This window comes from Trichechus manatus, unplaced genomic scaffold (genome assembly GCF_000243295.1).
Source record: "Trichechus manatus latirostris isolate Lorelei unplaced genomic scaffold, TriManLat1.0 scaffold00014, whole genome shotgun sequence".
In the NCBI taxonomy this organism is placed as follows: Eukaryota; Metazoa; Chordata; class Mammalia; order Sirenia; family Trichechidae; genus Trichechus; species Trichechus manatus.
This window is the reverse complement of record NW_004443950.1, coordinates 19,552,488-19,579,044: the sequence shown is the minus strand read 5'-3', so window position 1 is coordinate 19,579,044 and position 26,557 is coordinate 19,552,488. Positions and strand designations below refer to the sequence as shown.

Below are 26,557 nucleotides of genomic sequence, written 5' to 3'. Positions count from 1 at the left end.
GGTGTCCAGGGGCCATACTCTCGGGGTTTCTCCAGTCTGTGTCAGGCCAGTAAGTCTGGTCTTTTTTTGTGAGTTAGAATTTTGTTCTCCATTTTTCTCCAGCTCTGTCCAGGACCCTCTGTTGTGATCCCGGTCAGAGCAGTCAGTGGCGGTAGCCGGGCACCATCTAGTTCTTCTGGACTCGGTCTGGTGGAGGCTGCGGTAGCTGTGCTCCACGGTTTCTGATGAGAAATTCATTGTCATTTAAATTCTTTATCTCCTACGTGTAGAGCACCATTTCTCTCTGGCTGCTTTCAAGATTTGGTTTTTGTCTGTATTTGTCAGTGGTTTAATTGTGCTGTGTCTTGGTGTGGATTTCTTTGAGTTTATCCTATTTGGGGTTCACTCAGTTTCTGGAATTTGTAAGTTTCTGTCTGTTTGCCATGAACAGGAGAGAACCACTCTGTAAGTGCTTTCCAGGTCCAAACCCGAAAAGGCTGGCTAGTCCGTCAGCTGCCACTGACGGCTTTTTTAGCTGCTCTTTTTCTTCAAACCACAATGCAATGGTTTTCAACGGGGGGCAATTTTGCCCGCTAGTGGGCATTTAGTAATGTCTGGAGACGTTTTTGGTTGTCACGAACGGGGGCGCTATGCGTCGGAATCTGCTCGACGACACAGCACCATGACAACAGCAAAGGGGGTGTACACTACTGGTGTCTAGCGGGTAGAGGCCAGGGATGCTGCTTAACATCCTACAATGCACAGGACAGCGCCCCCCAGCAAAGACTTATCCAGCAGAAAATATCAAAATCACTAAGGTTGAGAAACCCTGGAATAGTGGGAGACAGATGTAATTAATATCTGGGCCATAGAAGACAGTTATGAAAGGAACACTGTCTATCGGGTCAAGTGAGATCAGACCCAGTACCTGCCTCTCCCCGCTCCCTGAATGCCCTCCGATCCTCCAGGAGTGAGGCATCAATGTGTGCACCCCTTCCATCTGTGTTTCAGGGCACATACCAACTCAATCTCAAACTGCTGTTTCACCTTCAGCGGCCATTTTCTGTGTACAAGCTCTTGGGATAAAACTTTAAAAATATGGGACGTCCATACAGGGGAGTTTCGAAACCATGGAGCCTGTGTGACTCTGATGCAGGGCCACGAAGGGTCCGTAAGCTCCTGTCATTTTGCCAGAGATGGTGAGTAACTGACAGGTAGAAGGCTCCTGTAAGTGTGGGAATGCCGGGGCAGAGCTTCTCATGTTCATATGGACTTCCCTTAGTACAACACAGAGAGGAGATTTCCAACGATGCCACCAAGGAACATGGATTATTTTCCACGAGAACAAAAAAGTCAAGAGGGAGATCCATAGGCACATGGTTATAAGTAACAGAAACTCAACTCAATGTGGCTTAAGCAACAAAATGAATTTATTAGCTCCTATAATGGAAAGGGGCCCTGGTGGCACAGTGGTTAAGAGCTTGGCTGCTAACCAAAAGGTCAGCAGTTCAAATCCACCAGCTGCTCCTTGGAAACCCTATGGGGCAGTTCTACTCTGTCCTATAGGGTCTCGTCTCCACGGCACCGAGTCTTTTATTTTTTTAATTATGGAAAAGTCCAGAAGGAGGTCTGACTTTAGGCGTGGTTGGTTCTATATACTCAAACACAGTCAGAAACCCAACTCTTTACTCTGTCTCTCAGCTCAGCTTCCCTCTTGTATTGGCCTCTCCCTTCAAGGAGACAAAGGTAGCCCCAGTGGGCCTGGCCAAACTGGTCCTGGAGAAAGACAGACCCCCTTCAGATGGTGCCAGCACAATTCCTGGGGAAAACCCCCATTGGCTCAACTTGGGACACACGCCTGTCTCTGATCCAATCACTTTAGTGGAAGATTAAGGGCTCTGATTGGCCAGGTCTGGGTGACATGCCTACCTCCAGAACTAGGGGTCAGGGTCAATCTCCTCTGAAGCAGAGGGACTGAGTGTAGGCGAAGGGTAGTTCCCCACAGGAAACCTGGGGAGCTGTTGCCAAATGAAAGGGTATGGCTGTGAGCAGGGACAATGATGGGTAGCTGCCATGGGTGGCGAGCCCCAGTGAAAGCAGTGACTGTTCCTAACACCCAGGAGCCAAATGTTATGCTCCTCTTTCCCCGTGAGGGGTGGGGCTTGCTCTGTGTATCCATGGAGGAGACGGTCCTCTGGCCAGTGCTCACACAATCAGGGCGAATCTTGAGAAATGCCAGGACGTTTCAGAACAACTTTTCCTCATCAAAAGCATCCAATGTTCGTGCCAGCCTCAGAAGCCCACCATGGGGCACCCCACCAGCTTCTCCTCAGCTTTATTGGGTTCAGAGACACAGAACTGGTTGGGGGCCAATAAGCCACACCAGGAAGGAGCTTCAGCATCCTCAGACTGAGTCACAGGGGCGCCTTACAAATGCATCCTCAGCCCACCTCGGCTTCACCAGAGGAGGAAGCACTTGGGTGCGGAAGATGACCCCCTCCCTAAGATTCTCATTTTGTGTTGCAGCCTCTTTCCTTGTGTCTGGAGGTTTCGACAAGACTGTGGCTATTTGGGATGTAGGAGAAGGCTGCCGGAAGTTCTCCTTGAAGGTAGGAGTGGGTCAGATGGAGGATGGGTGCAGCATTGAGCATCGTTCTGTAGTCATTCCGTTCTGGGTGCTAGGTGCTAGGTGCTGGGGATACAGTGGTGGGTGAGACAGACTGAGATGCCCCCTAATGGAGCCAACACCTCTGTAGGGGAAGGACAGACAGGAAACCAGCAAATTTATCATCAACAATGATGAGTGAAATAGAGAAACCCACAGGGCGTCATGATAGAAGTAGACTCCAGGGGCGAATCTAGAGTAGGCCTCTCAGAGAGGGTAGCATTTGAGCTGAGAACTGGGTGGCAAGGAGGAACTGGATGTATGAAGATCTTGGGGAACGGAATTTCACATAGATGGAACATCAAATGCCAAGCTCCAGAGGTGGGAAAACATTCCAGAACAGCAGAAATTACCAAAGGGAAAAATGCCCTAATGAGTGATGTGCAGAAAGATGTTGGGCTCCAAAATGGGGCCATCATCAGGGTGCTTTTGGCTGCAAGTTAGAGGAGGCTCAACTCAGTGGCTCTAGTCTATAATAAGGGGATGGATTATCTAACACAGCAAGAACCCAGAGGTTAGGCAGTCACACGACTGGCTAATTCAGTGGCCTCTGTTCCAGGTTCCCCCGCCCCCCACTCAAGATTTCTGCATAGTCCTGGGTCTTGCCAGCTCATGGTCATCTCTGACTCTGAATTCTTGCATGCAGGACTCTTCGTCTCTCTGTCCCCCTTGGCCCAAATGTAGAGTGTGTCCCCTTGGGTGCCACAAAGTTCAGGCCCCTGGGGTCCAGATTGTCTGAGCCATCTTTCCCTACAGTTTGGGAAGGTGAAGGGAGTTTATATCACAGCAAAGTAAAAACTGTTTAAAACTCTCTGTGTTTAAAAGTCAATTCGTACCTCTGTCCGGTTGTCCTATTTCCTCTTCTATTTTCTTCTCTCTCTCTCTGTTCTTCTACCCTCAAATTCTTGTTTTTTTCCTTAATTAGAGCAGCTTAACCTCTCTTGCTCCCTTACCTCCTGCCATGCCAAGTTGACCCACCTTCCATCTCTTTCCGTAGGGGAAAGGCCAAAAGAATGACAAGGATGCTGATGCAGAGCCCTGACATCATTAAGTGTCTGAACCAGCATGAGCATCTATCTCCTCTGAGCTCCTTTTTACCTGGGGCAGGGTGGGGGGGCAATTTCCTTAAGCTACAGTGGATGAGTTTGCAGTTACTTGCAGCCAAAGCCCCCTCATTCCTATGAGTGGTATTTCCTGAGCAAAGAATGTTCCTGCTGCAAGAGATGCACTGGGACCAGCTGGGGATATAATCTTTCTTTTTTTTTCCTGTCCTACTGAACATCTCAGTACTATTTTTAAAAACACGTACATTGCCATGATATACACATGAATCACAAGCCTTTATGCTTTGTATTCCACCTGAAATGTTGATGGAACCAGGGGGCACAATTAATCGGGCTTACTTAAATGCAAGCAACATTGGGTTCCTGACTTTTGTTGTGTTTTGTTTTTGTTGTAGTTATAAAGGCATTTTTTTAAAAAAAAATTTATCTAGGTCCTTGTTACAATTTTATTTTTCTTCAGGGCCATAGTGATTGGGTGATGGATGTTGCCATTAGCAACAACAAGAAATGGATCCTGTCTGCTTCAAAGGTAACAGTGGCCAACTGTTGAGTGACTTAAAAGCTCTATTGCATTTTTCAGAATTGGTGGTAACAGACGTGTTATTGCCAAGTAAAATTTCTGGCCAGGCTTCGTCTGAGGCTCACACCTGGCCAGGCCATCCCCTTCCAGGGAACTTTCTGGGAACGTGAAGAGCAGGTCCTTCCATCTCCTCCTGTGAGGACTTGCCAGAGATTTCTGCGTCTGCATCACTGATATTTGAGTTTGGTGGGAACGAGGGCCTGGCCAGACTGGTAAGGGATGGAGCCAACAAAGGGCCTTGGAGGGAAGGTATTAGCTCATGGACAAGCAGCAGAGAGCACCCCGAAGTTCCAAGTGGGGCTTCCTTCCTTATATCACTGCATCTTAGGATTCTGTCTCAATAGCACATAAAGGCTGCCCCAGGATATCCTGAGGGCTGTCCTCCAAGTGTGAGCACCAGGGAAGTGGGATCCTACCTTTTCCACCTTTACTAGGGCCATGTCCTTCTCTAGATTGGGGGTTTCTAGGCCTGTGAGATTGTGGACATGACTCTGTCTAGTGTGACCAACTTTTTAGAGAGCCAACTTGGAACACAGCCTTTGTTGTTGTTGTTAGGTGCCACTGAGTGGGTTCTGACTCATGCAACCCTATGTACAACAGAATGAAACACTGTCCTGTCCTGCACCATCTTCATAGTCGTTGGCTATGTTTGAGCCCATTGTTGCAGCCACTGTGTCAACCCATCTTGTTGAGGGTCTTCCTCTTTTTTGCTGACCATCTACTTTACCAAGCATGATATCCTTCTCCAGGGACTGGTCCCTCCTGATAACATGTCCAAAGTATGAGAGATGAAGTCTCTCCATCCTCACTTCTAAGGAGCATTCTGGATGTACTTCTTCCAAGACCCAAGACAGATTTGTTCATTCTTCTGGTAGTCCATGGTATATTCAATATTCTTCGCCAACACCATAATTCAAATGCATCAGTTCTTCTTTGGTCTTCCTTATTCATTGTCCAGCTTTTACATGCTTATGAGGTGACTGAAAACACCATAGCTTGGGTCCGGCGCACCTTAGTCCTCAAAGTGACATCTTTGCTTTTTAACATTTTAAAGAGGTCTTTTGCAGCAAATTTGCCCAATGCAATATGTCATTTAATTTCTTGACTTCTGCTTCCATAGGTGTTGATTGTGGATCCAGGTAAAATAAATCCTTGACAACTTCAATATTTTCTGTTTAGGAGAATCACATGTTTAGGAACACAGCCGTACCAAACAAAACACCATAATAACATATAATAAAGAAGTCTATGCATATGTGTTGCTACTTTAATATGAAAAATAGGTGTTTATTTGAAATTATATGTTACTCTGTGTTTTTCACTTTTCTGTTACATAAGTGCTATTATTTAAACAAAACAATCATAGCAGTAGTTAACAGTGGCAATTAATATCTGTTTAATCTGTTTAATAGTAGAACTGTTAAGAGCTCAGCTGCTAACCAAAATGTCAGCAGTTCGAATCCACCAGTCGCTCCTTGGAAACCCTATGGGGCAGTTGTCTGTCCTATAGGGTTGCTATGAGTCAGAATCGACTCAATGGAAACTTTCTTTTTTTAATAATAGGACTAATTAAGCAAATTTTATGTATGAGAAAAGTATAAAAATATTTTATAATGTTTCTTTCTGTCCTCTGTTACAGCAATTTACTTTGACTTTTTAAAAAAGCTTTGATTGGATATTTAATTTTTTTTCTTATTGTGTTTCTTAAGATATATAAAAGCATGACTTTTAAAAAGGAGAACAGAAACACAATAGGACTGATTAAACAGATATTACTTATATTTTATAAAAATCAACAATGACTTGTATCTTTCTGTCCCTTTCCAGTAGTACTTCTCTGAACTGCCTGTAGCCTTTGGGACATCCTTCTTTTATGTAGTGGTAAAAGTGAATGCAGTCAAATGTAAAACTCACTTTGTCTTGCAGCTCTGCTCTTACCAATCCCATGCTACACTGATTCCTCGTGTCAGTCCAATGTGATGCCATCAAATTCACTATCCTCTCAATGAAAGTTGAGAGGGATACTTAGGATTTTACTGACTAGCAACACCAGGTTTTTATATTTGTAGGAATTAGTTTCCAGCTTTCCAGAAATGTCTATCCACTTTTAATTTACAGGTTTGTTTTGTTAGACCAGCTGTTCTGTCAATCAGGTCCTTTGCCACCATAAATTTATCATATGGGCTATAGGTGTTTAAAATAGCCATCATTTTTAAACACTCTAAAAGACATTGGTTGTCATTACAAGTTAAACCTCTTTCTCAGGAAAAATGGTTTTAAAGCACAGAGGTAATTTGGACTTGTGAAATTGGATTCCAAGTAAGTTATAGTTTTAGTAAAGAAATTGAGAAACTTCTGTTTAACTTGGCTTCCCTTTTCTGGTGCTTTTTTCTTCTTTTTGAGTACTAAAGCAGTCTTGTTTCCAAAAATGAATAACTATGATTTTTCACTGTATGAGTTTTTGTTGCAGCCTACACATAATGTTAAACAACTCAGGTCCAGTCAGTTCATCCTTTTTCAGTCTTATTGTGGCCTCTTCAAAGATCGTGAAACGGTATATAAATTTCTGTTTTGCTGTAATCCTTTTTTCCCACTCTCATCCTCAATATATTTCCAAATTAGAGGACATTCTTCTTGTCCTATACTTTACAATATGATTTAATGGCAGGCCAACATTTTAACACCTTTTCTAAGACCAGCAATGACAATAACCATCTTTTAGGCACATGCCTAAGGAAGATACCTACTTCCATTTCTGTGAAGTAAAAAATGACATTAAGTGCTTCTGCACATTTTGTGGAAGCTGAAAAGGGATCAAAAACCTTTGTTATGAAAGATTCAGTATCACATATAATCAAATCACACCTCCTTTTAGGAGTGTTATGTACATAGCAGGTAAGATTTAAAAAATTTTCTTTGGTAAGAAGTTTATATACTGAATAATGTTTGTCAAAATTTACATTTCACTGTCTGCTGAATATGTAGATAGATAAACAAAGTCTAGTTTGTATTTGGATAAGATATCAATACATTTTTGTTTTATATTTTCTGCAGCTTTATTCAAATCTTCATAGAAATCAAGAAGATAATTTGAAACTCCAGTTTTCAAATCAAAGTACCTAAGAGCTAGGGGGAGCATTTTGTTGTTGTTGTTGCCATGATTTAACATACTACTTGATATACTGTAGCGAGTATGAATGTTGGTAAAACCTGACAGAATCAGCTTTACAATGTAAGGGGCCAACTCATTTGTTATCAAAATTTCTCATTTTGTTCCCCCACAGGACATTAACTTAAAACCACTGAATCAGGCAGTGGAACATCACTCAGTGTATTAATTTTCTATTGCTGCTATTATATATTACCAGAAACTTTCAGCAGCTACACAAATTCATTATCTTACAGTTCGGTAGGATGGACGTCTGGCATGGTGTCATTGGGTTAAAATCCTTTCTGGAGGTTCTAGGGAAGAATCTGTTTCCTTGTCCTTTCTAGCTTCTAGAGACCATCCATATTCTAGAGACCATCCACAAGGGGCTTGTGGCCCCTTTCTTTATCTTCAAAACTAGCAACATTGCATCTCTCATTGAAAATATTTAAAACAGTTGACTTAACATCTTTGATTAAAAAATTCCAATGCCTAGGTTTACTCAGGGATGGTTTCTGTCAAATTCTTTTTATCCTGTGAAAAGGCCATGCTTTCCTATTTCTTTTTCTGTTTTATAGTTTTTTGTTGAGGACAGGACATTCTGAGTATAATGTGGCAACTCTGGAAATCAAATTTTCCCATTTCTCAGGGGTTGCTAATTTTTGCTTGTTGAGGGCTAGAGCCATCTGTTTGTGACTTTTCCAAACTAATTTTGCAAGTTGTATATTTCTTGTTGTGTGTGGTCACTGAAGCTTCTGTTTCATTATATCTGCAGTCAGCCAGTGACCTGACAGATTTCCTTAAATGTCTGTTTCCTAAAACGGGAAAGAAAGAAAGAAAAAAGTACTGTCTCTTTAAATCCCCTCAACAAATGCAGCCCGGGAAGTCCCTTTAGTCCTGGGAGTTGGAACACTGTGTGAAACACTGTGCCGGCCTCTTAGCAATCAAAAGCAGCAATCCGCAATCAAAAAATACAACCCTAGTTTTTGGAGGATAAAGTCCTTCTTGCCCACCTTGGCATCAGCAAGCCACACCAGGAATATGAGCTGGCATCCCTGGTGGCTTTCTGCCATAGGGCTGAGGGATAGAGCATGGTAGCCTTAAGCAAAACTCGAAATATGCCTTAATTCACCATCCTTTTCATCAAGCTCTCCCCTGGACATTACAAATGTTTGCCTAGACTCCAGAGTTCTAAAATAGTTGATTCAGATAGTTTCTGCCCGTTCAATAGCTGTTCAGTGGAGGGACTGATTCCTGGAGCTTCCTATTCTGCCATCTTCCATGATGTCCTTAATTTTATTTCTGGATTATTCATTGCAAGTGTATAGATATACAATTGATTTTTGTGTATTGATTTTGTATCCTGCAACTTTGTTGAACTTGTTTATTAGTTCTAATAGTTTTTTTAGTGGATTCCTTAGGATTTTCTAGGTACAAGATTATGTTATCTGCATAGAGATAGTTTTACTTCTTCCTTTCCAATTTGGATGCCTTTTATTTCATTTTCTTGCACATTGGTATATTTTTTGAGAGATGAAAAAACTTTTGATTGATTTAGAAGTACTTGCCCATCTCATCCCAGGCTTGTGAGATGCCATCTTCATATGTGCTTTCACATCCCTTTTTCCACCATAAAACCAGTTGTCGTGGAGTTGATTCCGACTCATGGTAACCCCATGTGTTCATAGTACAACTGTGGTCCATAGGGTTTTCAATGGCTGATTTTTTGAAAGTAGATCACTAGGACTCTCTTCCAAGGCATCTCTGGGTGGGCTCACCCTGCCAATCTCAGGCTGTGAGGACCTGGGAGGTGTGTGTTAACCATTTACACCACCCAGGGACTCCTTCTCCACCACACCCAATCACAAATGCGTTTCTGCATGTTGTTCAGTATGCTTTGTTCTGGTTATTTACCTCCTTACTCTGTTTTTTAAAAAGCAAAGATGTCACTTTGATGACTAAAGTGTGCCTGACTCATGGTTTTTTCAATTGCTTCATATGCATGCAAAAGCTGGATAAGGAAAAAAAGAAGATAGAAGAAAAATGGGTACATTTGAATTGTAGTGTTGGTAAAGAATATTGGATACACCATGGACTGCCAGAAGAATGAACAAATCAGTTTTAGAAGAAATACAATCAGAATGCTCCTTAGAAAAGATGGTAAGATTTCAGCTCACTTACTTTGGACACATCAGGAAAGACTGATTGCTAGAAAAAGACATCATGATTGGTAAAGTGGAGGGTCAGTGAAGGTGAGGGAGGCCGTCAGTAAGACGAATTGACACAGTGGCCAAACCAATGGACTCAGACATACCAACGATCATGAAGATGGTGCAGGACTGGCCAATGTTTCCTTCTGTTGTACAGTACATAAGGTTGTTACAAGTCGGAGCCAACTCGACGGCACCTACCAACAACAACAACAACAATAATCTGTTTTACATGTCTTCCCATATCATTCGGCACAGGTGATCAGGCTCTTTTTTTGGTGATGTCTGGGTCATGCTGGCATTGGTCTTGCAATGGATCTCATTTTTATTATCTGAACTTTTAGACAATATGATCACCATTGCCACAAGGTTAAAAATTATACTAGCACTATCATGATACAAAGTTCAACAGTTAATCCACAGGCAAAGAAAAAAACAGACTGTTAACTCTCACGATTACAGCATACTTAAGTTGCATCACTCGGCATGATGTAACAATTGATGATCCATTTTTGTGAACTGCAAATCACAGTTGACAACATCAGTGATGGTGGGGGTGGATGGGACAGTGATATCAGATACCACAGGTAAATGATCTATGCCTATCCACTTTTGCTTTCACTTCCTATTTTTGAGATCCCTCGAAACAATGGCAATGGCTTTGATTTTTGGATATAGGTTTAGGAGCCCTCATAGCACAATGGTTAATAGCTCAGCTGTTAACCAAAAGGTCGGCAGTTTGAATCCACCAGCTACTCCTTGGAAACCCTATGGGGCAGTTCTGCTCTGTCCTGTGGAGTTGCTGTGAGTCAGAATCGACTCAGTGGCAACAGGTTTGGTTTTTTTAATATAGGTTTTGTCCTTTTCCCCCAAACTTCCGTACCCATTGCTGAAGAATGGGACTTTCTGTATCTTGGAAAGCGTTTGTGGAACAGGGGACTTTTAGTGCTAGAGCTGGGATGGTCCCAGAGAAACCGGGACAGTTGGCCACCTTCACTTTACTCCTCTGAAGGTAGAGGTTGTACACATGTAACCTGTATGCAACACACCTCCCAGGTCCTCACAGCCTAATGAGCCTATTTGCTGACTGCTGGTTTGCTGTTTAACTTGTTTCAGGATAAGACCATGAGACTATGGAATATTGAAGAAATTGACCAAATTCCTTTGGTAATCGAGTACAAAAAGGCCAAGGGCTTAAAGGTGACACAGGTTGGTATCGGGTAAAATTAAGCCCAGTGAAGACTTTCATTAATTCACTCTACAAATTAATTCATTCTCTGAAAAACAGTTCTTGAGCAACTGGGGGTATAATGGTGAAGAGACAGACTAATATGCTTCCCCTGAGAGAGCTTAAATTCTGAAACGAGAGACAAACAACAAATAATGAAACAAGGAAAATATGTAGTAAGTCACACGGCAATAAGTAATTTGGAGAAAAATAAAACAGGAAAGGGGAATGGGAATGCCAAGGATAACAACATTTTAAAGGGGGGTTAGCGCAGTTCTCATTTGTGTAAAGACTTGAAGGAGGTGAGGGAGTGAGCCAGGCTGGTCTTCAGGGGAAAAACTTCCCGGCAGAGGGAACGGGCAGTGCAGAGACACTGAGGCAGTAGCGAGCCTGGTATGTGTGAGGAAAGCTGGCCTGGCCAAATGCAGTGAGGACGTGAGGGACAAGGTGAGGCCTGAGAGTACTGGGGAGTGGAGGAATGGCTGGGCACATAGAGCCAGGGCAGGGGCCACCTTCCTACGTCACTGCAGCAGACATCCTGGCAGGGCCATCTGTACCCCATTTCCCATGGAAGAAGATCAGGCACCTGTGTTTTTCTAGTGGAAGAGCTTGGTGGAAGTGGACACATCTGCTTCACCAGGCCCAGCCAGGGTGGCCACAGTGACTATTCTGACATTCCTCCCCTGGTCAGTGGGGGCCAGTCCTGGCTGGGACCTCTCTGTGTGGATGCCTGGCTGTCGCCTCAGAGAGACTGAGGAGCCCATGTTAGGCCCTCTTGAGTCCTCCTTCCCTTGGAATTCTGGGGCTGCCTAGGCTTATCTTTTCTCAGAAGGCCCAGCTGAGAGCGGGCAAGGAGCCTCTTCCCAGAGCTGCAGGGCAGGGAGGTGAGGGGTGGAAACTACAGGGACCTCATTGTGGTGGCCAGCTGGTCCTCAAGGCCTTTGTGATCATAGTGGTCCTTAGACCCTGGAAGCTGCCTAGCTACAGGGCAGTGCTTGCCCTAGTCCTTTCCCAGTCACTGAGGAGGTCCTGAGAGCTGCCTCCTTGGTAAGCCCCGTTGTTCTGGTGTTGGACCATGGGAAGTTGTGCTGTAGAATAAGGTAGGTTCAAGATCTGATTTCTTTCTTGCAAAGAAAGAAAGAAAAGAAAATACCTACCTGAAGCTGTAGCTAAGATGATCCACTGCACTTGACTTGTTCTGAATCAATATGAGAAACCTCAGTGGCCAGATTTACCAGAGGGCCTGTCCCAGGTGGGGTTTGCCTGGCCTGCCCCTGCAGGCCTGAGGTGCCCGGGACCACAGGATGCCAGGTGGGCAGCTCCTAGGCCTGGCAGCTGCACTGCTCCCTGCTCTTGGGGAGAAGCACAGGACATCAACCCAGGAGCAAGGCCTGAGTGTCCTGTTTTGGGCGAGGGTGGCAAAGCATGGAGGGTTGGAGTGCCGGGGCAGGGTGCTTCACCTTCAGGCTCATTTCAGGGGACTGTGCTGTGGTGGGAACCCCTGAGAGACCGCTGCTCGTGGCCTGAGAGTCCCCACCCTGTGAGGTTGCTCACTGGCTTGTGGGAAGCAGATGAGATGAGCGAGCAGTGGCATTCATGTCCATGTTCTCGCTGTGCTTTGGCCAGAAACAGGCCTGCTGTCCTCAGGGACAGAGGAAAGGGGGCCACTCAGCACCTGCATGGTCTGGTTAAAACCCCTGCTATTTGGAAATCTTGCCTGCTTGCTTCTCATGGCTCTGTAAAAGCTGGGTGTCCCTGGGATCCCAGCCTCTCAGCCCCACAATTGTGCTCTGCACAGAGCAGTGGGTGAGCTTGGACACTCACTCTCGGTCATCCCCAAGGGCAAGTGGCTCACCATTCCTGCACACAGTATCCTCATGGCAGGGGACATGAGGCTATTCAGGTAATACCTGGCAGTACCTGCATAGCTTTTGAGGGGGAAGAAAGGGAAAGGAAGCTGTGGTCATTCTCTCTCCATGGCTTGCAATTTGCACGCTTGTGGGGTTGGAGACACCAGACAGGGGAGACAGCTCTCACCTTGGCCCAGCCCGAGATAGTTGGGTCAGGTGGGAGAATTCTAACTGCATGCCTTGGTCCCCTCTGACCGGCACTTCCTTTCTGCTCTTTTAAAATATTTCATTTCAGTGTGAAGGATGTGACAGGCCTTTCTCCACCTACGAAAGCGACACCTCTGTTGAAACATTCACCAAATGTGTGTTCTGCCGGATGGATGCAAGGCACTTGTCAGCAGACGCTGCACCGTCATCATCGGACAGGGAGGACTCCCTGGCAAACGGGGAGAGCAAATGCAAGGATGACTGATGGCCCCTGGGCCCTTTGAGTGACTTGAGTATGGGCCACCCATCACGTAGGTTGTGGGGCTCTACAGGGACCTTTCTCTGGGGCCACTGCCCAGCTGCATGGGCCCATCAGACTGGGACAGGGGCCAAGCCCTGGCTGGGTGCTTAGCACATTGCTGCCTCCTCAGCCCCACAGCACCCTTGGGGAGCAAACATTTTCTTTTTCATTTTCGTGCAAAATAAATCTAGATTTCTTTGGAAAACAAGTGTGTATGTGAATTCTTGAAGCATTTTTGGTATTTCTAATATTCATGTCCTGGTGTTCATTGATCTCATTTTTGGAGCATGTTACGGACTCCCATTTCTTTTGGTGTCTGGAGTTGCAGTTGAGGCAGCCTTCAGGGCCTGGCACCAACAGCCCCTGAGGAAGCATTTGTTGAACGACTACAAGAATGTGCCCTCTGTGGATGAGGCTGTACTGTGGCAAGGCATTGTGGGTGCCTCCCTGGATAATGCTCCAAGATGGCAGCATGCCCAGAGCACAGGAAGGTGTGGGGGTGGGTCCAGAGCAGAGAAAGGTGGATGGTGGGCGTTTCTGTCATAGGACGTTTCACGTTCTCCACCCCAGACTCCTCAATTTCCACAATGCCCATGCATACGTGCAACTCTCTTCAGGCTTCCATCGCATATCACACATAAATCAATTCCTTCAGGAAGAGCAAAGCTTTCAGTTAGTGAACACAAAGGGTCTGCTTTACCAGTTGACATGGCTCACCTGATTTTCATTAAATGTCATTAGTAAGACCCTTAGTTTAAAAAACTTAATTGCAGGATTGATTTATACAGTGTGTGTGTGAACCCCATAACCTGGTAGTCATTATTTGGGCATTGATAACCCTAGGTGACTGCTCAGACTCATGTTGGCTGTATTTATACATTTATTTACATGTATGAATATGTTATCCAAAATCCACTCCACACCCTCCCAGTGGTTTGGTTCCCTTGAGCATAGAAGTCCTTCTGTTAGTGGCCTCTTTCCTCTGATGGTTTTGAAGCCTTCAAATATACAAAGACATGCATAGATGTTTTCTTCTCCCCCAGTAATGGGCACTTGGGTTGTTTCTGTTTTTGCTATTAAAATAATAGTGGCGTGAACCTTCTTACGCATCTGTTTTGCCGACTTACATTTCTGTGCATAAGATTTCCAGCTGAGGAACTGCTGAGTGATTGGGTAAGCAGTGTGTCTTCGTCATCCAGTGCCGCTGTAACAGAAATACCACAAGCAGATGGCTTTAACAAAGAGAAGTTTATTCTCTCACAGTCCAGTAGGCTACAAATTCAGGGCGTCAGCTCCAGGGGAACGCTTTCTCTTTGTGTTGGCTCCCAAGGAAGGTCCTTGTCATCAGTCTTCTCTTGGTCTGGGAGCATCTCAGCGCAGGAACCTCAGGTCCAAAGGATGCTCTCTGCTACTGGCACTGCTTTCTTGGTGGTATGAGGTCACCATGTCTCTCTGCTCCCTTCTCTCTTTTATATCTCAAAAGAGATTGGCTTAAGACACTATCTAATCTTGTAGATCTCATCAATGTAACTGCCACTAATCCATCTCATTACATCACAGTGATAAGATTTACAACACATAGAGAAATCTCATCAGATGACAAAATGGTAGACAATCATACAATACTGGGAATCATGACCTAGCCAAGTGGACAGATATTTTTTGGGGACACAATTCACTCCATGACACAGTGTTTGGTTTTATTTTTACCCAAATGACCTCTGAAAAGTGTTGAGATTATGTATCTGCGTGAGGAGACGCAGAAGGAGCTCGCCTTGGTCTGGCAGCAGAAACCTCCGCACATCCGCTTTTGGTGCTCCAAAGCCAGGGCGCTGCGGCGCTGAAGGCCCAGGATCCGTCAGTGCCCCGCATGGCCCCCGGAGCCCCAAGACCCCTCAGAACCCCTGAGAACCCCCTCAGTACCCCGGGATCCTACTTCGGCTCACGGCCCCGGGAAGAAGCGGCCCAACTGAGGTCATGGGTCTGGTCTCGCCGGGCCTTGCAGATAGAAGTCCCAGAACTCCCGTGCACCCCACCCACAGATCGAGCAGTCCTGGCCATACGCAGGCGCGGACTCGTGACACGCGGAAGCCTAAATGCCACCTGAACTTCCGGCCTCTGGGACCGAACCCCTACTCCAGCACAACCTATAGGGCTGGATCCCACAACACGCATGCGCACGCTGTCGGCAAGACATGTACGCATGCGCACAGCGGGTGGTAGCAATAGTGATGAGAAATGAATTCTCGCGTTGGGTGTGCGGGCGGCGCCGTGGCTTAGTTGGTTAAAGCGCCTGTCTAGTAAACAGGAGATCCTGGGTTCGAATCCCAGCGGTGCCTGGAGCCGGAAAAGCTCTGTTTTCTCTCACCCTTGTGTTTCTCATTTTGGGCTTGTAAAACGAGACTGAGATGCCATTTTAGCCGGGCCCCCTGCCTGCGGCCGAGCGTCTCCTCAGGCCTGGCGCGCGCTGTAGCGGGGCTCGCCGGCCAGCATCAGAGTCCCGCCCTCGGGTCTCCCCGGTGGCGGCTGGACGGCGTGTGGTCACGTTGATACTTTCCAGTGACAAGCTGCGGGGATCGGAGAGAGAGGTCCCGCGCCCCGACGGGACGGCTGAGCGGGCGACCCTCCCTGGGCCGGCGCGGGACTCCCGGGTCGCCACGGAGCGGGAAGGGCGGTGGGAAACACGCGGCGGGGGTGTTCGCGGCCTTCGACGGCCGGTCAGAGACGACGCCGCGGGGCGAGTGAGGAGGACATGTTTACCAGGCGGCTGCTGCTCGCCCGGCGCGCCACGCGGAGCGACAGTCGTTTCTCCAGTCAGTTTTTTCCGGGCGCGGCTCCTCGGGTCTCCTCTCCGCCTCCCACCCGCCTGGAGGCGGCCGACTGGACACGACTCAGGTGGCCACATGCGGGTGTGGACCCTCTCCCGTCACGACGCGTAGTGCTTAGCAAAGGACTGCTTATTTACCCGTCTCTCCGGCCACTCGATAAAGCAGGCGCTAAACCCTGGTGGCGCAGTGCTTGTAGAGCTACAGCTACCAGCCAAGAAGTCAGCAGTTCGAATCCACCATGCGCTCTTTGGGGAAGCTATGGGGCAGTTGTGCGGAATCGACCGCAGCGGGTTTGGGTTTTTCAAAATTCATTTTTTATTTTATTGTTACCACCATTTGACAGATGGAAGACTGGTGCTTGGCGAGGCCCAGTGAAGCCCACATTTCATGGGCGCACGGGGAAGAGTAAAGGTTTGAATCCGGCCAGTGTTACCCTCAGACTGATGAGAGTATGCAAGCTCCAGGCCAGAAATGATAAACGGGACTCACTGTGCGGAGTTTAGAGCCTGCTCTGAGGTCCAGGGGTGAGGCTGAACCCTAACGCTTACTGTGGTTGCAGACTCTCAGGGGCTGTAAAACAGATGAATGTGGGGCCTTAATCCAGAGCAATTACAGCAGCACCTTAGAGCCCTGGTGGTGTAGTGGTTAAGCGTTTGGCTACTCCCCACGAAGGCTGGCAGTTCGACTCTACCAGCTGCTGCTTGGAAACTGTTTAGGGCAGTTCTGCTGTGAGTTGGATTCACTTGATAGCAATGGGTTTTGGGGTGGGGAGAGGCACTGGAATTTTTAAAAAGCTCTCCTGGGATTCTCATGTCAAACTCAACAAAACTGTCAAATTCAACAATAGTCCCAAAGAGCTGCAGAAATGCAGGAGAGTGTCAGCCACCTTGTGGTCCAAACAGTGAAATTCACCTGCCCCAGAAGCAGCTCTTCCCTCTATCTCTCCGGTGGGTCTGGGTCTATTGTCTGTTTTTTGTTTTTTGTTTTTGTCGGTTCTTGCCCTTTGCAGGCTTGGTTGTTTTTGATGGTTGTTTTTGATGGACATTTAGAGTGAAAATCTGTAGTGATACTTTGAGGCCCTGGATGATGGTACCTTTCTCCAAAGGGATTTGCCTTGGCAGGTGGTGCTGATAGAAACATTCACCTGAATTCAATCCGGGATAAGTTTGTTGGAAACTGGGCTTGAGTCAATTGTGTGACTGGTTGACTTCTAACTCTTCTTTCCTCCTAGCCTACAGTATTGAGGGTCAGTTTTGAGCATTTGCCTGTTAGATATTGTCTTAGTCATCTAGTGCTGCTGTAACAGAAATACCACAAGTGGATGGTTTTAACGAAGAAAAGTTTATTTCCTCATAGTCAAAGTAGGCTAAAAGTCCAAATTCAGGGCATCAGCTCCAGGGGAAGGCTTTTTCTCTCTGTCGCTCTCCTTCTCTTCAGTGTTCCCCCGGAATAGAAGCTTCTCGGCGCAGGGACCCCGGTCCAAAGGATGCGCTCTGCTCCTGACGCTACTTTCTTGATGGTATGAGGTCACCCTGTCTCACCGCTCGCTTCTGTCTTTTATATCTCAAGAGATTGCCTCAGGACACAGTCCAGTCTTGTAGATCAGGTCCTGCCTTACTAACACAACTGCCACCCATCCTCCCTCATTAACATCACAGAGGCAGGTTTACAGCATACGGGAAGATCACACAGTACCAGAAATCATGGCCTAGCCAAATTGATACACACATTTTTTGGGGGACATAATTCAAACCATGACAGTTATCCAAGAGGAGATGTTGGTTGGTGGTGTGAGTCTGGGGCTCAGCTGGAGAAAAGCATTTGGGGATCATCAGTCGTACAAGCAGCAGATGGCTTTGAAGCCGCAGGATTGGATAACCACCCCTGGGCAGTGAGTAAAGCCAGAAAAGAGAAATAGGCCCAGAGTCACGTCCACTCCTTTTTCTATTCCTTAAAAACGCGGTATTACTCCTGCCTCAGGGCCTTTGCACTTCCTGTCCCCTCTGCCTGGGCTGTTTCCCTGGCCATATGCATCACTGGGTCCTTCTCATCTCTTGACCTCCATTCAGAGCATTGCCACCGTCTCTACAGGAATCCCTGCCTTCCCCACGCTAGCTTCCAGTGCATTCTCCTGCTTATTCCCTTCACAGCCTTTTTACAGTCTGCGATTATCTTGTTTGTCTATTATCTGTTTCCTCAAATAGAATTAAGCTCCAAGAGAAGGGACTACACCTGTTTATTTACCTCTCTGTCTCCAGTATTTAACGGCGCTTGGAAAGTAGTAGTCATTTGTGATTGAGTTATGAAATTTGAGATTTTTGGACAGCTAGTCCAACTTTTCAAATGCTGTTAGGCAGCAGTTCTCAAATGTGTTTCACAGATCCCTAGGGGTGCTCAAGACCCTTTCAGGTCCACAAGGTCAAAACTATTTTCATAATACTACTAAGATGTTAAGTCCCTTGTTTACTATGTTGGCATTTGCACCAATGTGCAAAACCAATGGTGGGTAAAACTGGCACCCCAGCAGGAGTCAAGGCAGCGGCACCAAGGGGCACTGATTGTCATTGGATTTATTCTTCACTACTCTACCTTGACAGGAAAAAAAAAAAAGCTAGTTTTACTTAATGCCTGTCATGGATTGAATTGTGTCCCCCCAAAATATCTGTCAACTTGGCTGGGTCATGATTCCCACTGTTGTATGATTGTCTACGATTTTATCATCTGATGTGATTTCCCTGTGTACTGTAATGCTATCACTATGATGTAATAAAATGGATTAGTGGCCGTTATATTGATGAGATCTACAAGATTAGGTAGTGTCTTAAGCCAATGTCTTTTGAGATATAAAAGAGAGAAGTGAGCAGAGAGACATGGTGACCTCATACCCCCAAGAAAGCAGTGCCGGGAACAGAGCGCATCCTTTGGACCTGAGGTTCCTGTGCTGAGATGCTCCCAGACCAAGGGAAGACTGATGCATCACAAGGACCTTCCTCCAGAGCCGACAGAGAGAGAAAGACTTCCCCTGGAGTTGATATCCTGAATTTAGACTTGTAGCCTACTAGACTGTGAGAGAATAAATTTCTCTTTGTTAAAAAATCATCCACTTGTAGTAGTTTTGTTATAGTAGCAGTAGATGACTAAGACAATGCCCTTGATGAAGCAGAAAATATTATTAATTTTTATTGAATCTCCATCCTTGGGGACACGCCTTTGTAATATTTTGTATGATGAAATGGGAAGTGTGCATAAAGCACTCCGGCCACGTACTGAAGTACAATGGTTGTCTGGAGGAAAAGTACTTGTATGATTATTTGAGTTTCCAGCTGACCTGACCATGTTTTTTCATGGAACGCCATTTTTACTTGAGAAAATAACTGATGGGCAAACTACGCTTATTTAGACTTGGGCATTTAGTAGACATTTTCTTGAAAATGAATAAAAATGAACCTGTCGCTTCAAGGAAAGCCACTGACAGCCTTTGTTGCCAATGATAATATTTGAGGTTTTAAGCAAAAACTGGAATTATGAGAAAGTTGCATTGGCCACCATGAGCCTGACAACTTTCCAGTATTTAAAAACCTTTCTGATGAGATTGGTGGTGATAATAATGAATGTAATTTTTTTAATATTGGATAATAAAACATTTCAAAACTTGGAAGATCTGCATAACTTGGTGAACTAGTATTTTTCAAATGGCAAATGAATGATCACAGGTTATACCAGCACATTTTAATGTAACGGAATGAAAAGTTCATTAACGTGGTTTCAGATTCCACATTGCAATTAATCTTTAAGAAACCACTGTTTATTCAGTTTTGGTGTAGCATCAAAAAAGAATGTCTCAAATTATCTACAAAGGCTGTTAAAATACTCTTCCCTTTTCCAACTACTTATCTGTGTAAGGCTGAATTTTCTTCATAAACTTCAACCAAAATCACTTCACAATAAACCCCAAAAAACCAAACCTATTGCCATCGAGGTGATTCCAACTCATAGTGACCCTATTGGACAGGGTAACACTCCCCCGTAGGGTTTCCAAGGAGGAGCTGGTGGATTCGAACTGCTGACCTTTCCAGTTAACAACCATAGTACTTCGTCCACTGTGCCACCAGGGCAAAAGTGAACATGGCAATTCAGCTGCCTTCTGTCGAACCTGGCATGAAAGAGGTTTGCAAAAATGTAAAGCAATGCCAGTCTTCTCACTGAATTTTGTTTAATTTTGGGAAATATAGTTTCATAAAAATATTTATGTTAACGTGTACAAGCTCATTATTATGTGAAAATTAATAACTAAGAATTTTCTCAGTTTTAATTTCTAATTTGATAAATATTGATAGATATACTCCACATAAAAGCTTTTTTAGAGTACTCAGTAATTTTTAAGAGTATAAAGAGGTCTCACGATCAAGTTTGAGAACTGCTGCTTTAATGCAAAAGCTTTTGGGAGCTTTACAGCTTTAAGGGAGATGGGATAAGTGGGAGTATTGGTGGGGTGTGGGTCACCTGGATTGTCCTCACTGAGATAACTTCTTTGAATTATGGCGACTGTGGGTTAGACTATGACGAAAGCTTCATTTCCGTTGACTGAATGCATATGTCTATTTATTAAGTTCATGATGACTGCTTGGATGATGTCCAGTGAATTATCTTGATTAGATCATGCCATTAGTCTTTAAATAATGTTTTAAGATTACATAAACATTACACCAATACGTCCTCATGATAAAAATTCAAATAAAAAATATATAGAACAAATGGAAAAGCTAATCTCCAACTTTATATGGAAAGAAAAGAGGTCCCGAATAGCCAAAGCAATCTTGAAGAAGAGCAAGGTAGGAGATCTCACACTTCCGAATTTCAAAAGATGCTATACATACTGTCATGGATTGAATTGTGTCCTCCAAAAACGTGTGTCGGCTTGGCCAGGCTATGATTCCCAGTATTGTGTGATTGTCCACCATTTTATCATCTGATGTGATTTTCCTGTGTGTTGTAAATCCTACCTCTATGATGTTAATGAGGCAGGATTAGAGGCAGTTATGTTAATGAGGCAGGACTTAATCTACAAGATTAGGTTGTGTTTTAAGTCAATCTCTTTTGAGATATAAAAGAGAGAAGCAAGCAGAGAGACCTGGGGACCTCACACCACCAAGAAACAAGAGCCAGGAGAATAGCGAGACCTGGGATACTTCGCTGAGAAGCTCCTAGACCAGGGGAAGATTGATGACAGGACCTTCCTCCAGAGCTGACAGAGGAAGAAAGCTTTTTCCTGGAGCTAGCACCCTGAATTCAGACTTCTAGCCTCCTGGACTGTGAGAGAATAACTTTCTCTTTGTTAAAGCCATCCACTTGTGGTATTTCTGTTATGGCAGCACTAGATGACTAAGACACATACTATTCAGTAATCAAAACGGCCTGGTACTGCTTCAGTGAAAGACACATCGACCAGTGGAATAGAATTGAGAGCCCGGAAATAAATTGTAATAGTTCTTCAGATATATTCTAGATACAAGTCTCTTATTAAATATATGATTGGCAAATGTTTTATTCTGTTCTATAGGTTGTCTTTTCACTTTCTTGTGTTCTTTAAAACAGAAAAATTATTTTTTCTTTTGTTGCTTTGCTTTTGTTGCGATACCTAAGAATCCATTGCTAAATTCAAGCGCATGAAGATTTATTCCTATGTTTTCTTCTGAGAGTTTTAGTTTTCACTATTACATTTAGGTTTTTGATCCATTTTGAGTTAATTTTTCTATGTGGTGTGAAGTAGGAGTCCAACTTCATTCTTTTGCACATGGATATCCAGTTGTTTAAGCAACATTTATTTGTCTTGGCACTCTGGTGAGGGTTTACTTCTGAATTCTAAATTCTATTCCATTAGTCTGTATGTCTATTTTTATGCCAGTACTTCACTGTCTTGATTTCTGTTTCTTTGTAATAAGTTTTGAAATCGGGACGTGTGAATCCTCTACGTTTGTTCTTCTTTTTAAAGATTGTTTTGGCTATTCTCAATCCCTTGAGTTTCCATATGAATTTTAGGATCAGTTGGTCAATTTATACAAAGAAGTCAGCTAGGATTCTGATAGGGATTGCATTTAATCTGTAGATCACTTTGGGGATATTGCCATTTTAACAAGATTAAGTCTTCTGATCCATTAAATCTTTTGACATGAGATCTCTTTCCATTCATTTAAAAAAAAAGTTGCTTTTGAGTCGATTCCAACTCATGGTGGCCCCATGTGTGTCAGAGTAGAGCTGTGCTCGGTAGGGTTTTCAATGGCTGATTTTTTTAAAGTAGATCACCAGGCCTTTCTTCCAAGGTACCTCTGGGGGGCTTGAACCGCCAACCTTTCCATTAGCAGTCAAGCATGTTAACCATTTGCACTACCCACAGACTCCTCTGTTTATTTAGATCTTTAATTTTTTTAACAATGTATTTTAGTTTTCAGAGTATAAGTTTTACACCTCTTTTTAAAATTGTTTTCGTTTATTGTTATAGTTTAAATGAAGTTTACATTTCAAGTTAGTCTCCCATACAGAAATTTATCCGTACATTGTTATGTGACCCTAATTGCTCTCCCCATACTGTGACAGCACACGCCTGCTTTCCACCCCTGATTCCCATGTCCATTCAACCAGCTCTTAACCCTCTCTGCCTTCTCATCTCACCTCCGGACAGAAGCTGCCCGTTTAGTGTCTTGTATCTACTTGAGCTAAGAGGCACACTCTTCACGAGTATCAGTTTATGTCCCACAGATCAGTCCAATCCCTGTCTGAAGAGTTGGCCTCGGAAGTAGTTTCGCACTTCTTTTGTTAAATTTATTCCTAAGTATTTTATCCTTCCTGATGCTATTATACATTGAATTTTTATGTTAATTTTATTTCTGGATTGTTCATTGTAAGTGTATAGAGGTACAATTGATTTTTGTACATTGATCCCATGATTCTGCAACCTTGCTGAGCTCATTTATTAGTTCTAATAGTTTTTAAAGTGAATTCCTTAGGATTTTCTATATGTGAGATCATGTCATCTTGAAGAGATAGTTTTACTTCTTCCTTTCCAATCTGGATATCTTTTATTTCATTTTCTTGCCTAATTGCCCTGGCGAGAACCTGCGGTACAGTGTTGAATAGAAGTGTCAAGAGTGCATGTCTTTGTTTTGTTCCTCATCTTGGGGGAAAGCATCCAATCTTTCGTCGTTGAGTATGATGTTAAAAACTCATTGCTCAAGTTGATTCCAACTCATAGTAACTCTATAGGACAGAGTAGAACTGTTCCATAGGGTTTCCAAGGAGCAGCTGGTGGATTTGAACTGCCCATCTTTTGGTTAGCAGCCAAATGCTTAACCACTGCACCACCAGGGCCCAAGTATGATGATAGCAGTAGGATTTTCATAGTGCTTTTTATGAGGTCAAGGAAGTTCCCTTGTATTCCTAGTTTGCTGAGTGTTTTTTTTTTCTTTCTCCTTTTTAATAAAAAAAAAGGTGTTAGCCAATACTGGGGAAGCCAGCACAACCTGTACAAGGAAAGGTCACGGAAGCTCCATAGACACATCTAAACTCCCTGAGGGACTGATTTGCTGGCTGAGGGCTGTGGGGACAATGGTCTCGGGGAACATCTAGCTCAATTGACATAACATAGTTTATAAAGAAAATGTTCTACATTCTACTTTGGTGAGCAAGGGAGAATGAAGAAAACTGAAGATACAAGGGAAAGATTAGTTCAAAGGACTAATGGACCACATCTACCACGGCCTTCACCAGACCTGAGTCCAGTACAAATAGATGGTGCCTGGCTACCACCACTGACTGCTCTGAGAGGAATCACAATAGACAGAGCTGGAGAAAAACGTAGAACAAAATTCTCACTCACAAAAACGACCAGATTTACTGGCCTGACAGAGACCAGAGAAACCCTAAGAGAATGGCCCCCGGACACCCTTTTAGCTCAGTAATGAAGTCACTCCTGAGGTTCACCCTTCAGCCAAAGATTAGACAGCCCCATAAAACAAAATGAGACTAATGGGGCACAACAGCGCAGGGACAAAGACTAGAAGGCAGGAGGGGACAGGAAAGCTGGTAATAGGGAACCCAAGGTCGAGAAGGGAGAGTGTTGACATGCCGTGGGGTTGTTAACCAATGTCATAAAACAGTATGTGTGCTAACTGTTTAATAAGAAACCAGTTTGTTCTGTAAACCTTCATCTAAAGTAAAATAAAAAAAAAATTTGTTGAATACTCTTTCTCAGTCTGTTGAGATGATCATGTGGTTTTTGTTTTTTATTCTGTTGATACAGCATATTACGTTAATTGATTTTTGGATGTTAAACCAACCTTGCAATCCTAGAATAAATCCCACGTGCATCAGGGTTTTGACATAAATGCGGCCAGCATGTGTATCTGAGAAGTCTTTCCCGGTCAGTGGTCCTGGATTCCGTACGTTCCCATTTACTGCTACGTGGCATTCTTCGCTTGGCTGTGTCATGAATCAGAGGGCCCCCTCCCCTGTTGGTGGGCCTTGTGGTGGTGTGGGGGTTGTCTTTCAATCTCACCAACTGCTATGCTGCTCCCCTCACACACAGTTTTCTTTGTGCACACGTGTTTTTCTAGGACGGAGGTGAAGGAGATTGCCAGTGGAAGGTGTGCCTGCTTGATATTTGAGAACTGCTGCCAAACGGCCCTCCCCAAAGGCCACACTGATTTCCTCCTCCTCTAGCTGTTCTGAAGTGCCCACTTCTCCATACTCTGCCAGCACCGGAGCCTGCCCGCATCAGGGACAGTTTTGCTAAATGCCATCTCATTGTTTCGATTCACATTTCCCTTGGTTACTTTCGAAGTTGGGCATCCTTCCACACGTTTATTGGCTGTTTGTATTCTTCTGTGAATTGCCTGTTCATGCTGTCGTTAGGCGCAGTTGAGTTGATTTCGACTCATAGCAACCCCATGTGAAAGAGTAGAACTGCCCCATAGGGTTTTCTAGGCTGTAGTATTTATGGGAAGAGATCACCAGGTCTTACTCCTGCAGAGCCGCTGGATAGGTTCGAACAGTCAACCTTTTGGTTAGCAGCCTAGTGCTTTAACTATGGCACCACTAGGGCTCCTTGCCTATTCATACCCTTTGCTTGTTATTTCAGTTGTGTTGTTTGTTTTTCTTACTAATTTGTGGGTGGAATTAGTATCGGATATGAATCCTTTGCCTTTTATAGATGTGGTTGATATTGTCTCCCAGTATGTCATTTCCTTTTAACTTTGTTGCAATGTCTTTTGTCTTTTCATTTATTCGGGCTGTCTTTCAAGTCCTTTGGTGAAGTTTCACAGTGTTCATCTGTTGTTGTTGTTCGTTGCCATTGCCAACTCATGGCGACCGTACATCGAACAGAACAATGTTGCCCAATCCTGTGCCATCTTCGTGATCATTGATATGTTTGAGGCCGTTGTTGCTGCGATTGTGTTGATCCATCTCACTGAGGGTTTCCTTCATTTTCACCAACCCTCTGCTTTACCAAACATAATGTCCTTTTGTAGCGATTGGTCTTTTCTGATGATGTGTCCAAAGTAAGTGAGCCAAAGTCTCACTACCCTTGCTTCTAAGGAGCATTCTGATTGTATTTCTTCTAAGACTGTTTTGTTCATTCTTCTGGAAGTCCACGGTACAGTCATTATCCTTCATCAATACTACAATTCAAAAACATCCGTTCTTCTGTCTTTTCTCTTTCTTCATTGTCCAGCTTTCACATGCATATGAGGTGATCAGAAACACCATGGCTTGGGTCTGTGCATTTCTTGATGGGTTTGTTTCTAGGTATGGTGAATGGCATCATTTTTCCTATTACACTTTTTAATTGTATACTCCTGGTGTGTCGGAACGCCCTCCATGTTGGATGTGGCTCTTTAAAGCTGCCCTCTTGCCTGGCTCTCTTATTACTGCCAATAGTTTGTTAGGCTTTTTGGCAGATTCTGGAAAATTGCGATAGTGCATGATAAATTTGATCTTAAAGAAAGAAAAGGCAAGTTATGAACTAGAAGAAGATATGTGCGATACATATAAGTGACAAAATAATTTTCAGTGAAGGAAAGCCCCAGTGGATTCATCAGAAGAATGGAAATTACTTCATTTTATCAAAATTTGAAAATTCAGGTTATCAATAAACCCACTCCTCAGTATGTATCCAAGAGAAGTGAAAATAATATCCCAAAGAATACTTGTACGCAAATGTTCACAGACGCTCCAAATACAATAGCAAAAACTGGGAACAGCCCAGGTGTCAGTCACAGGAGATGGATAAATAAACTGTGAAATATCCAGGCAATGGGCTCCTACACAGCAATGAAAGAAATGGACCAGCGATACAGCAACATGGATGATGTCTCACACTGTGCAGAGTGGAAGAGTATATAGTTTATGATTCCATTTAAATGAAACTCTAGAAAGTGCAAATTAATTTATAATGATAGAAAGCAGATCAATGGTTGCCCATGTAGTGGGGGACTGACTGAG

The 26,557-nt window shown here is 44.2% G+C and overlaps 1 protein-coding gene and 1 non-coding gene across 2 annotated transcripts in view; both read left to right on the top strand.

Annotated features, from left to right (window-relative positions):
* The window catches only part of WDR88 (WD repeat domain 88), a 36,975-nt gene extending 23,779 nt beyond the window's left edge, over positions 1-13,196 (top strand). Inside the window, exons 8-12 of the mRNA XM_004371682.1 lie at positions 991-1,178; positions 2,506-2,588; positions 4,169-4,237; positions 10,763-10,855; positions 13,020-13,196. Coding sequence (XP_004371739.1) covers positions 991-1,178; positions 2,506-2,588; positions 4,169-4,237; positions 10,763-10,855; positions 13,020-13,196 — 610 coding nt within the window. The remainder of the gene's footprint in view (positions 1-990; positions 1,179-2,505; positions 2,589-4,168; positions 4,238-10,762; positions 10,856-13,019) is intronic.
* A 2,301-nt stretch (positions 13,197-15,497) lies between these two features.
* On the top strand, positions 15,498-15,571 carry TRNAT-AGU (transfer RNA threonine (anticodon AGU)). The gene has a single exon. It is a non-coding gene; the product is annotated as a tRNA-Thr (tRNA).
* The last annotated feature ends 10,986 nt before the right edge of the window (positions 15,572-26,557 follow it).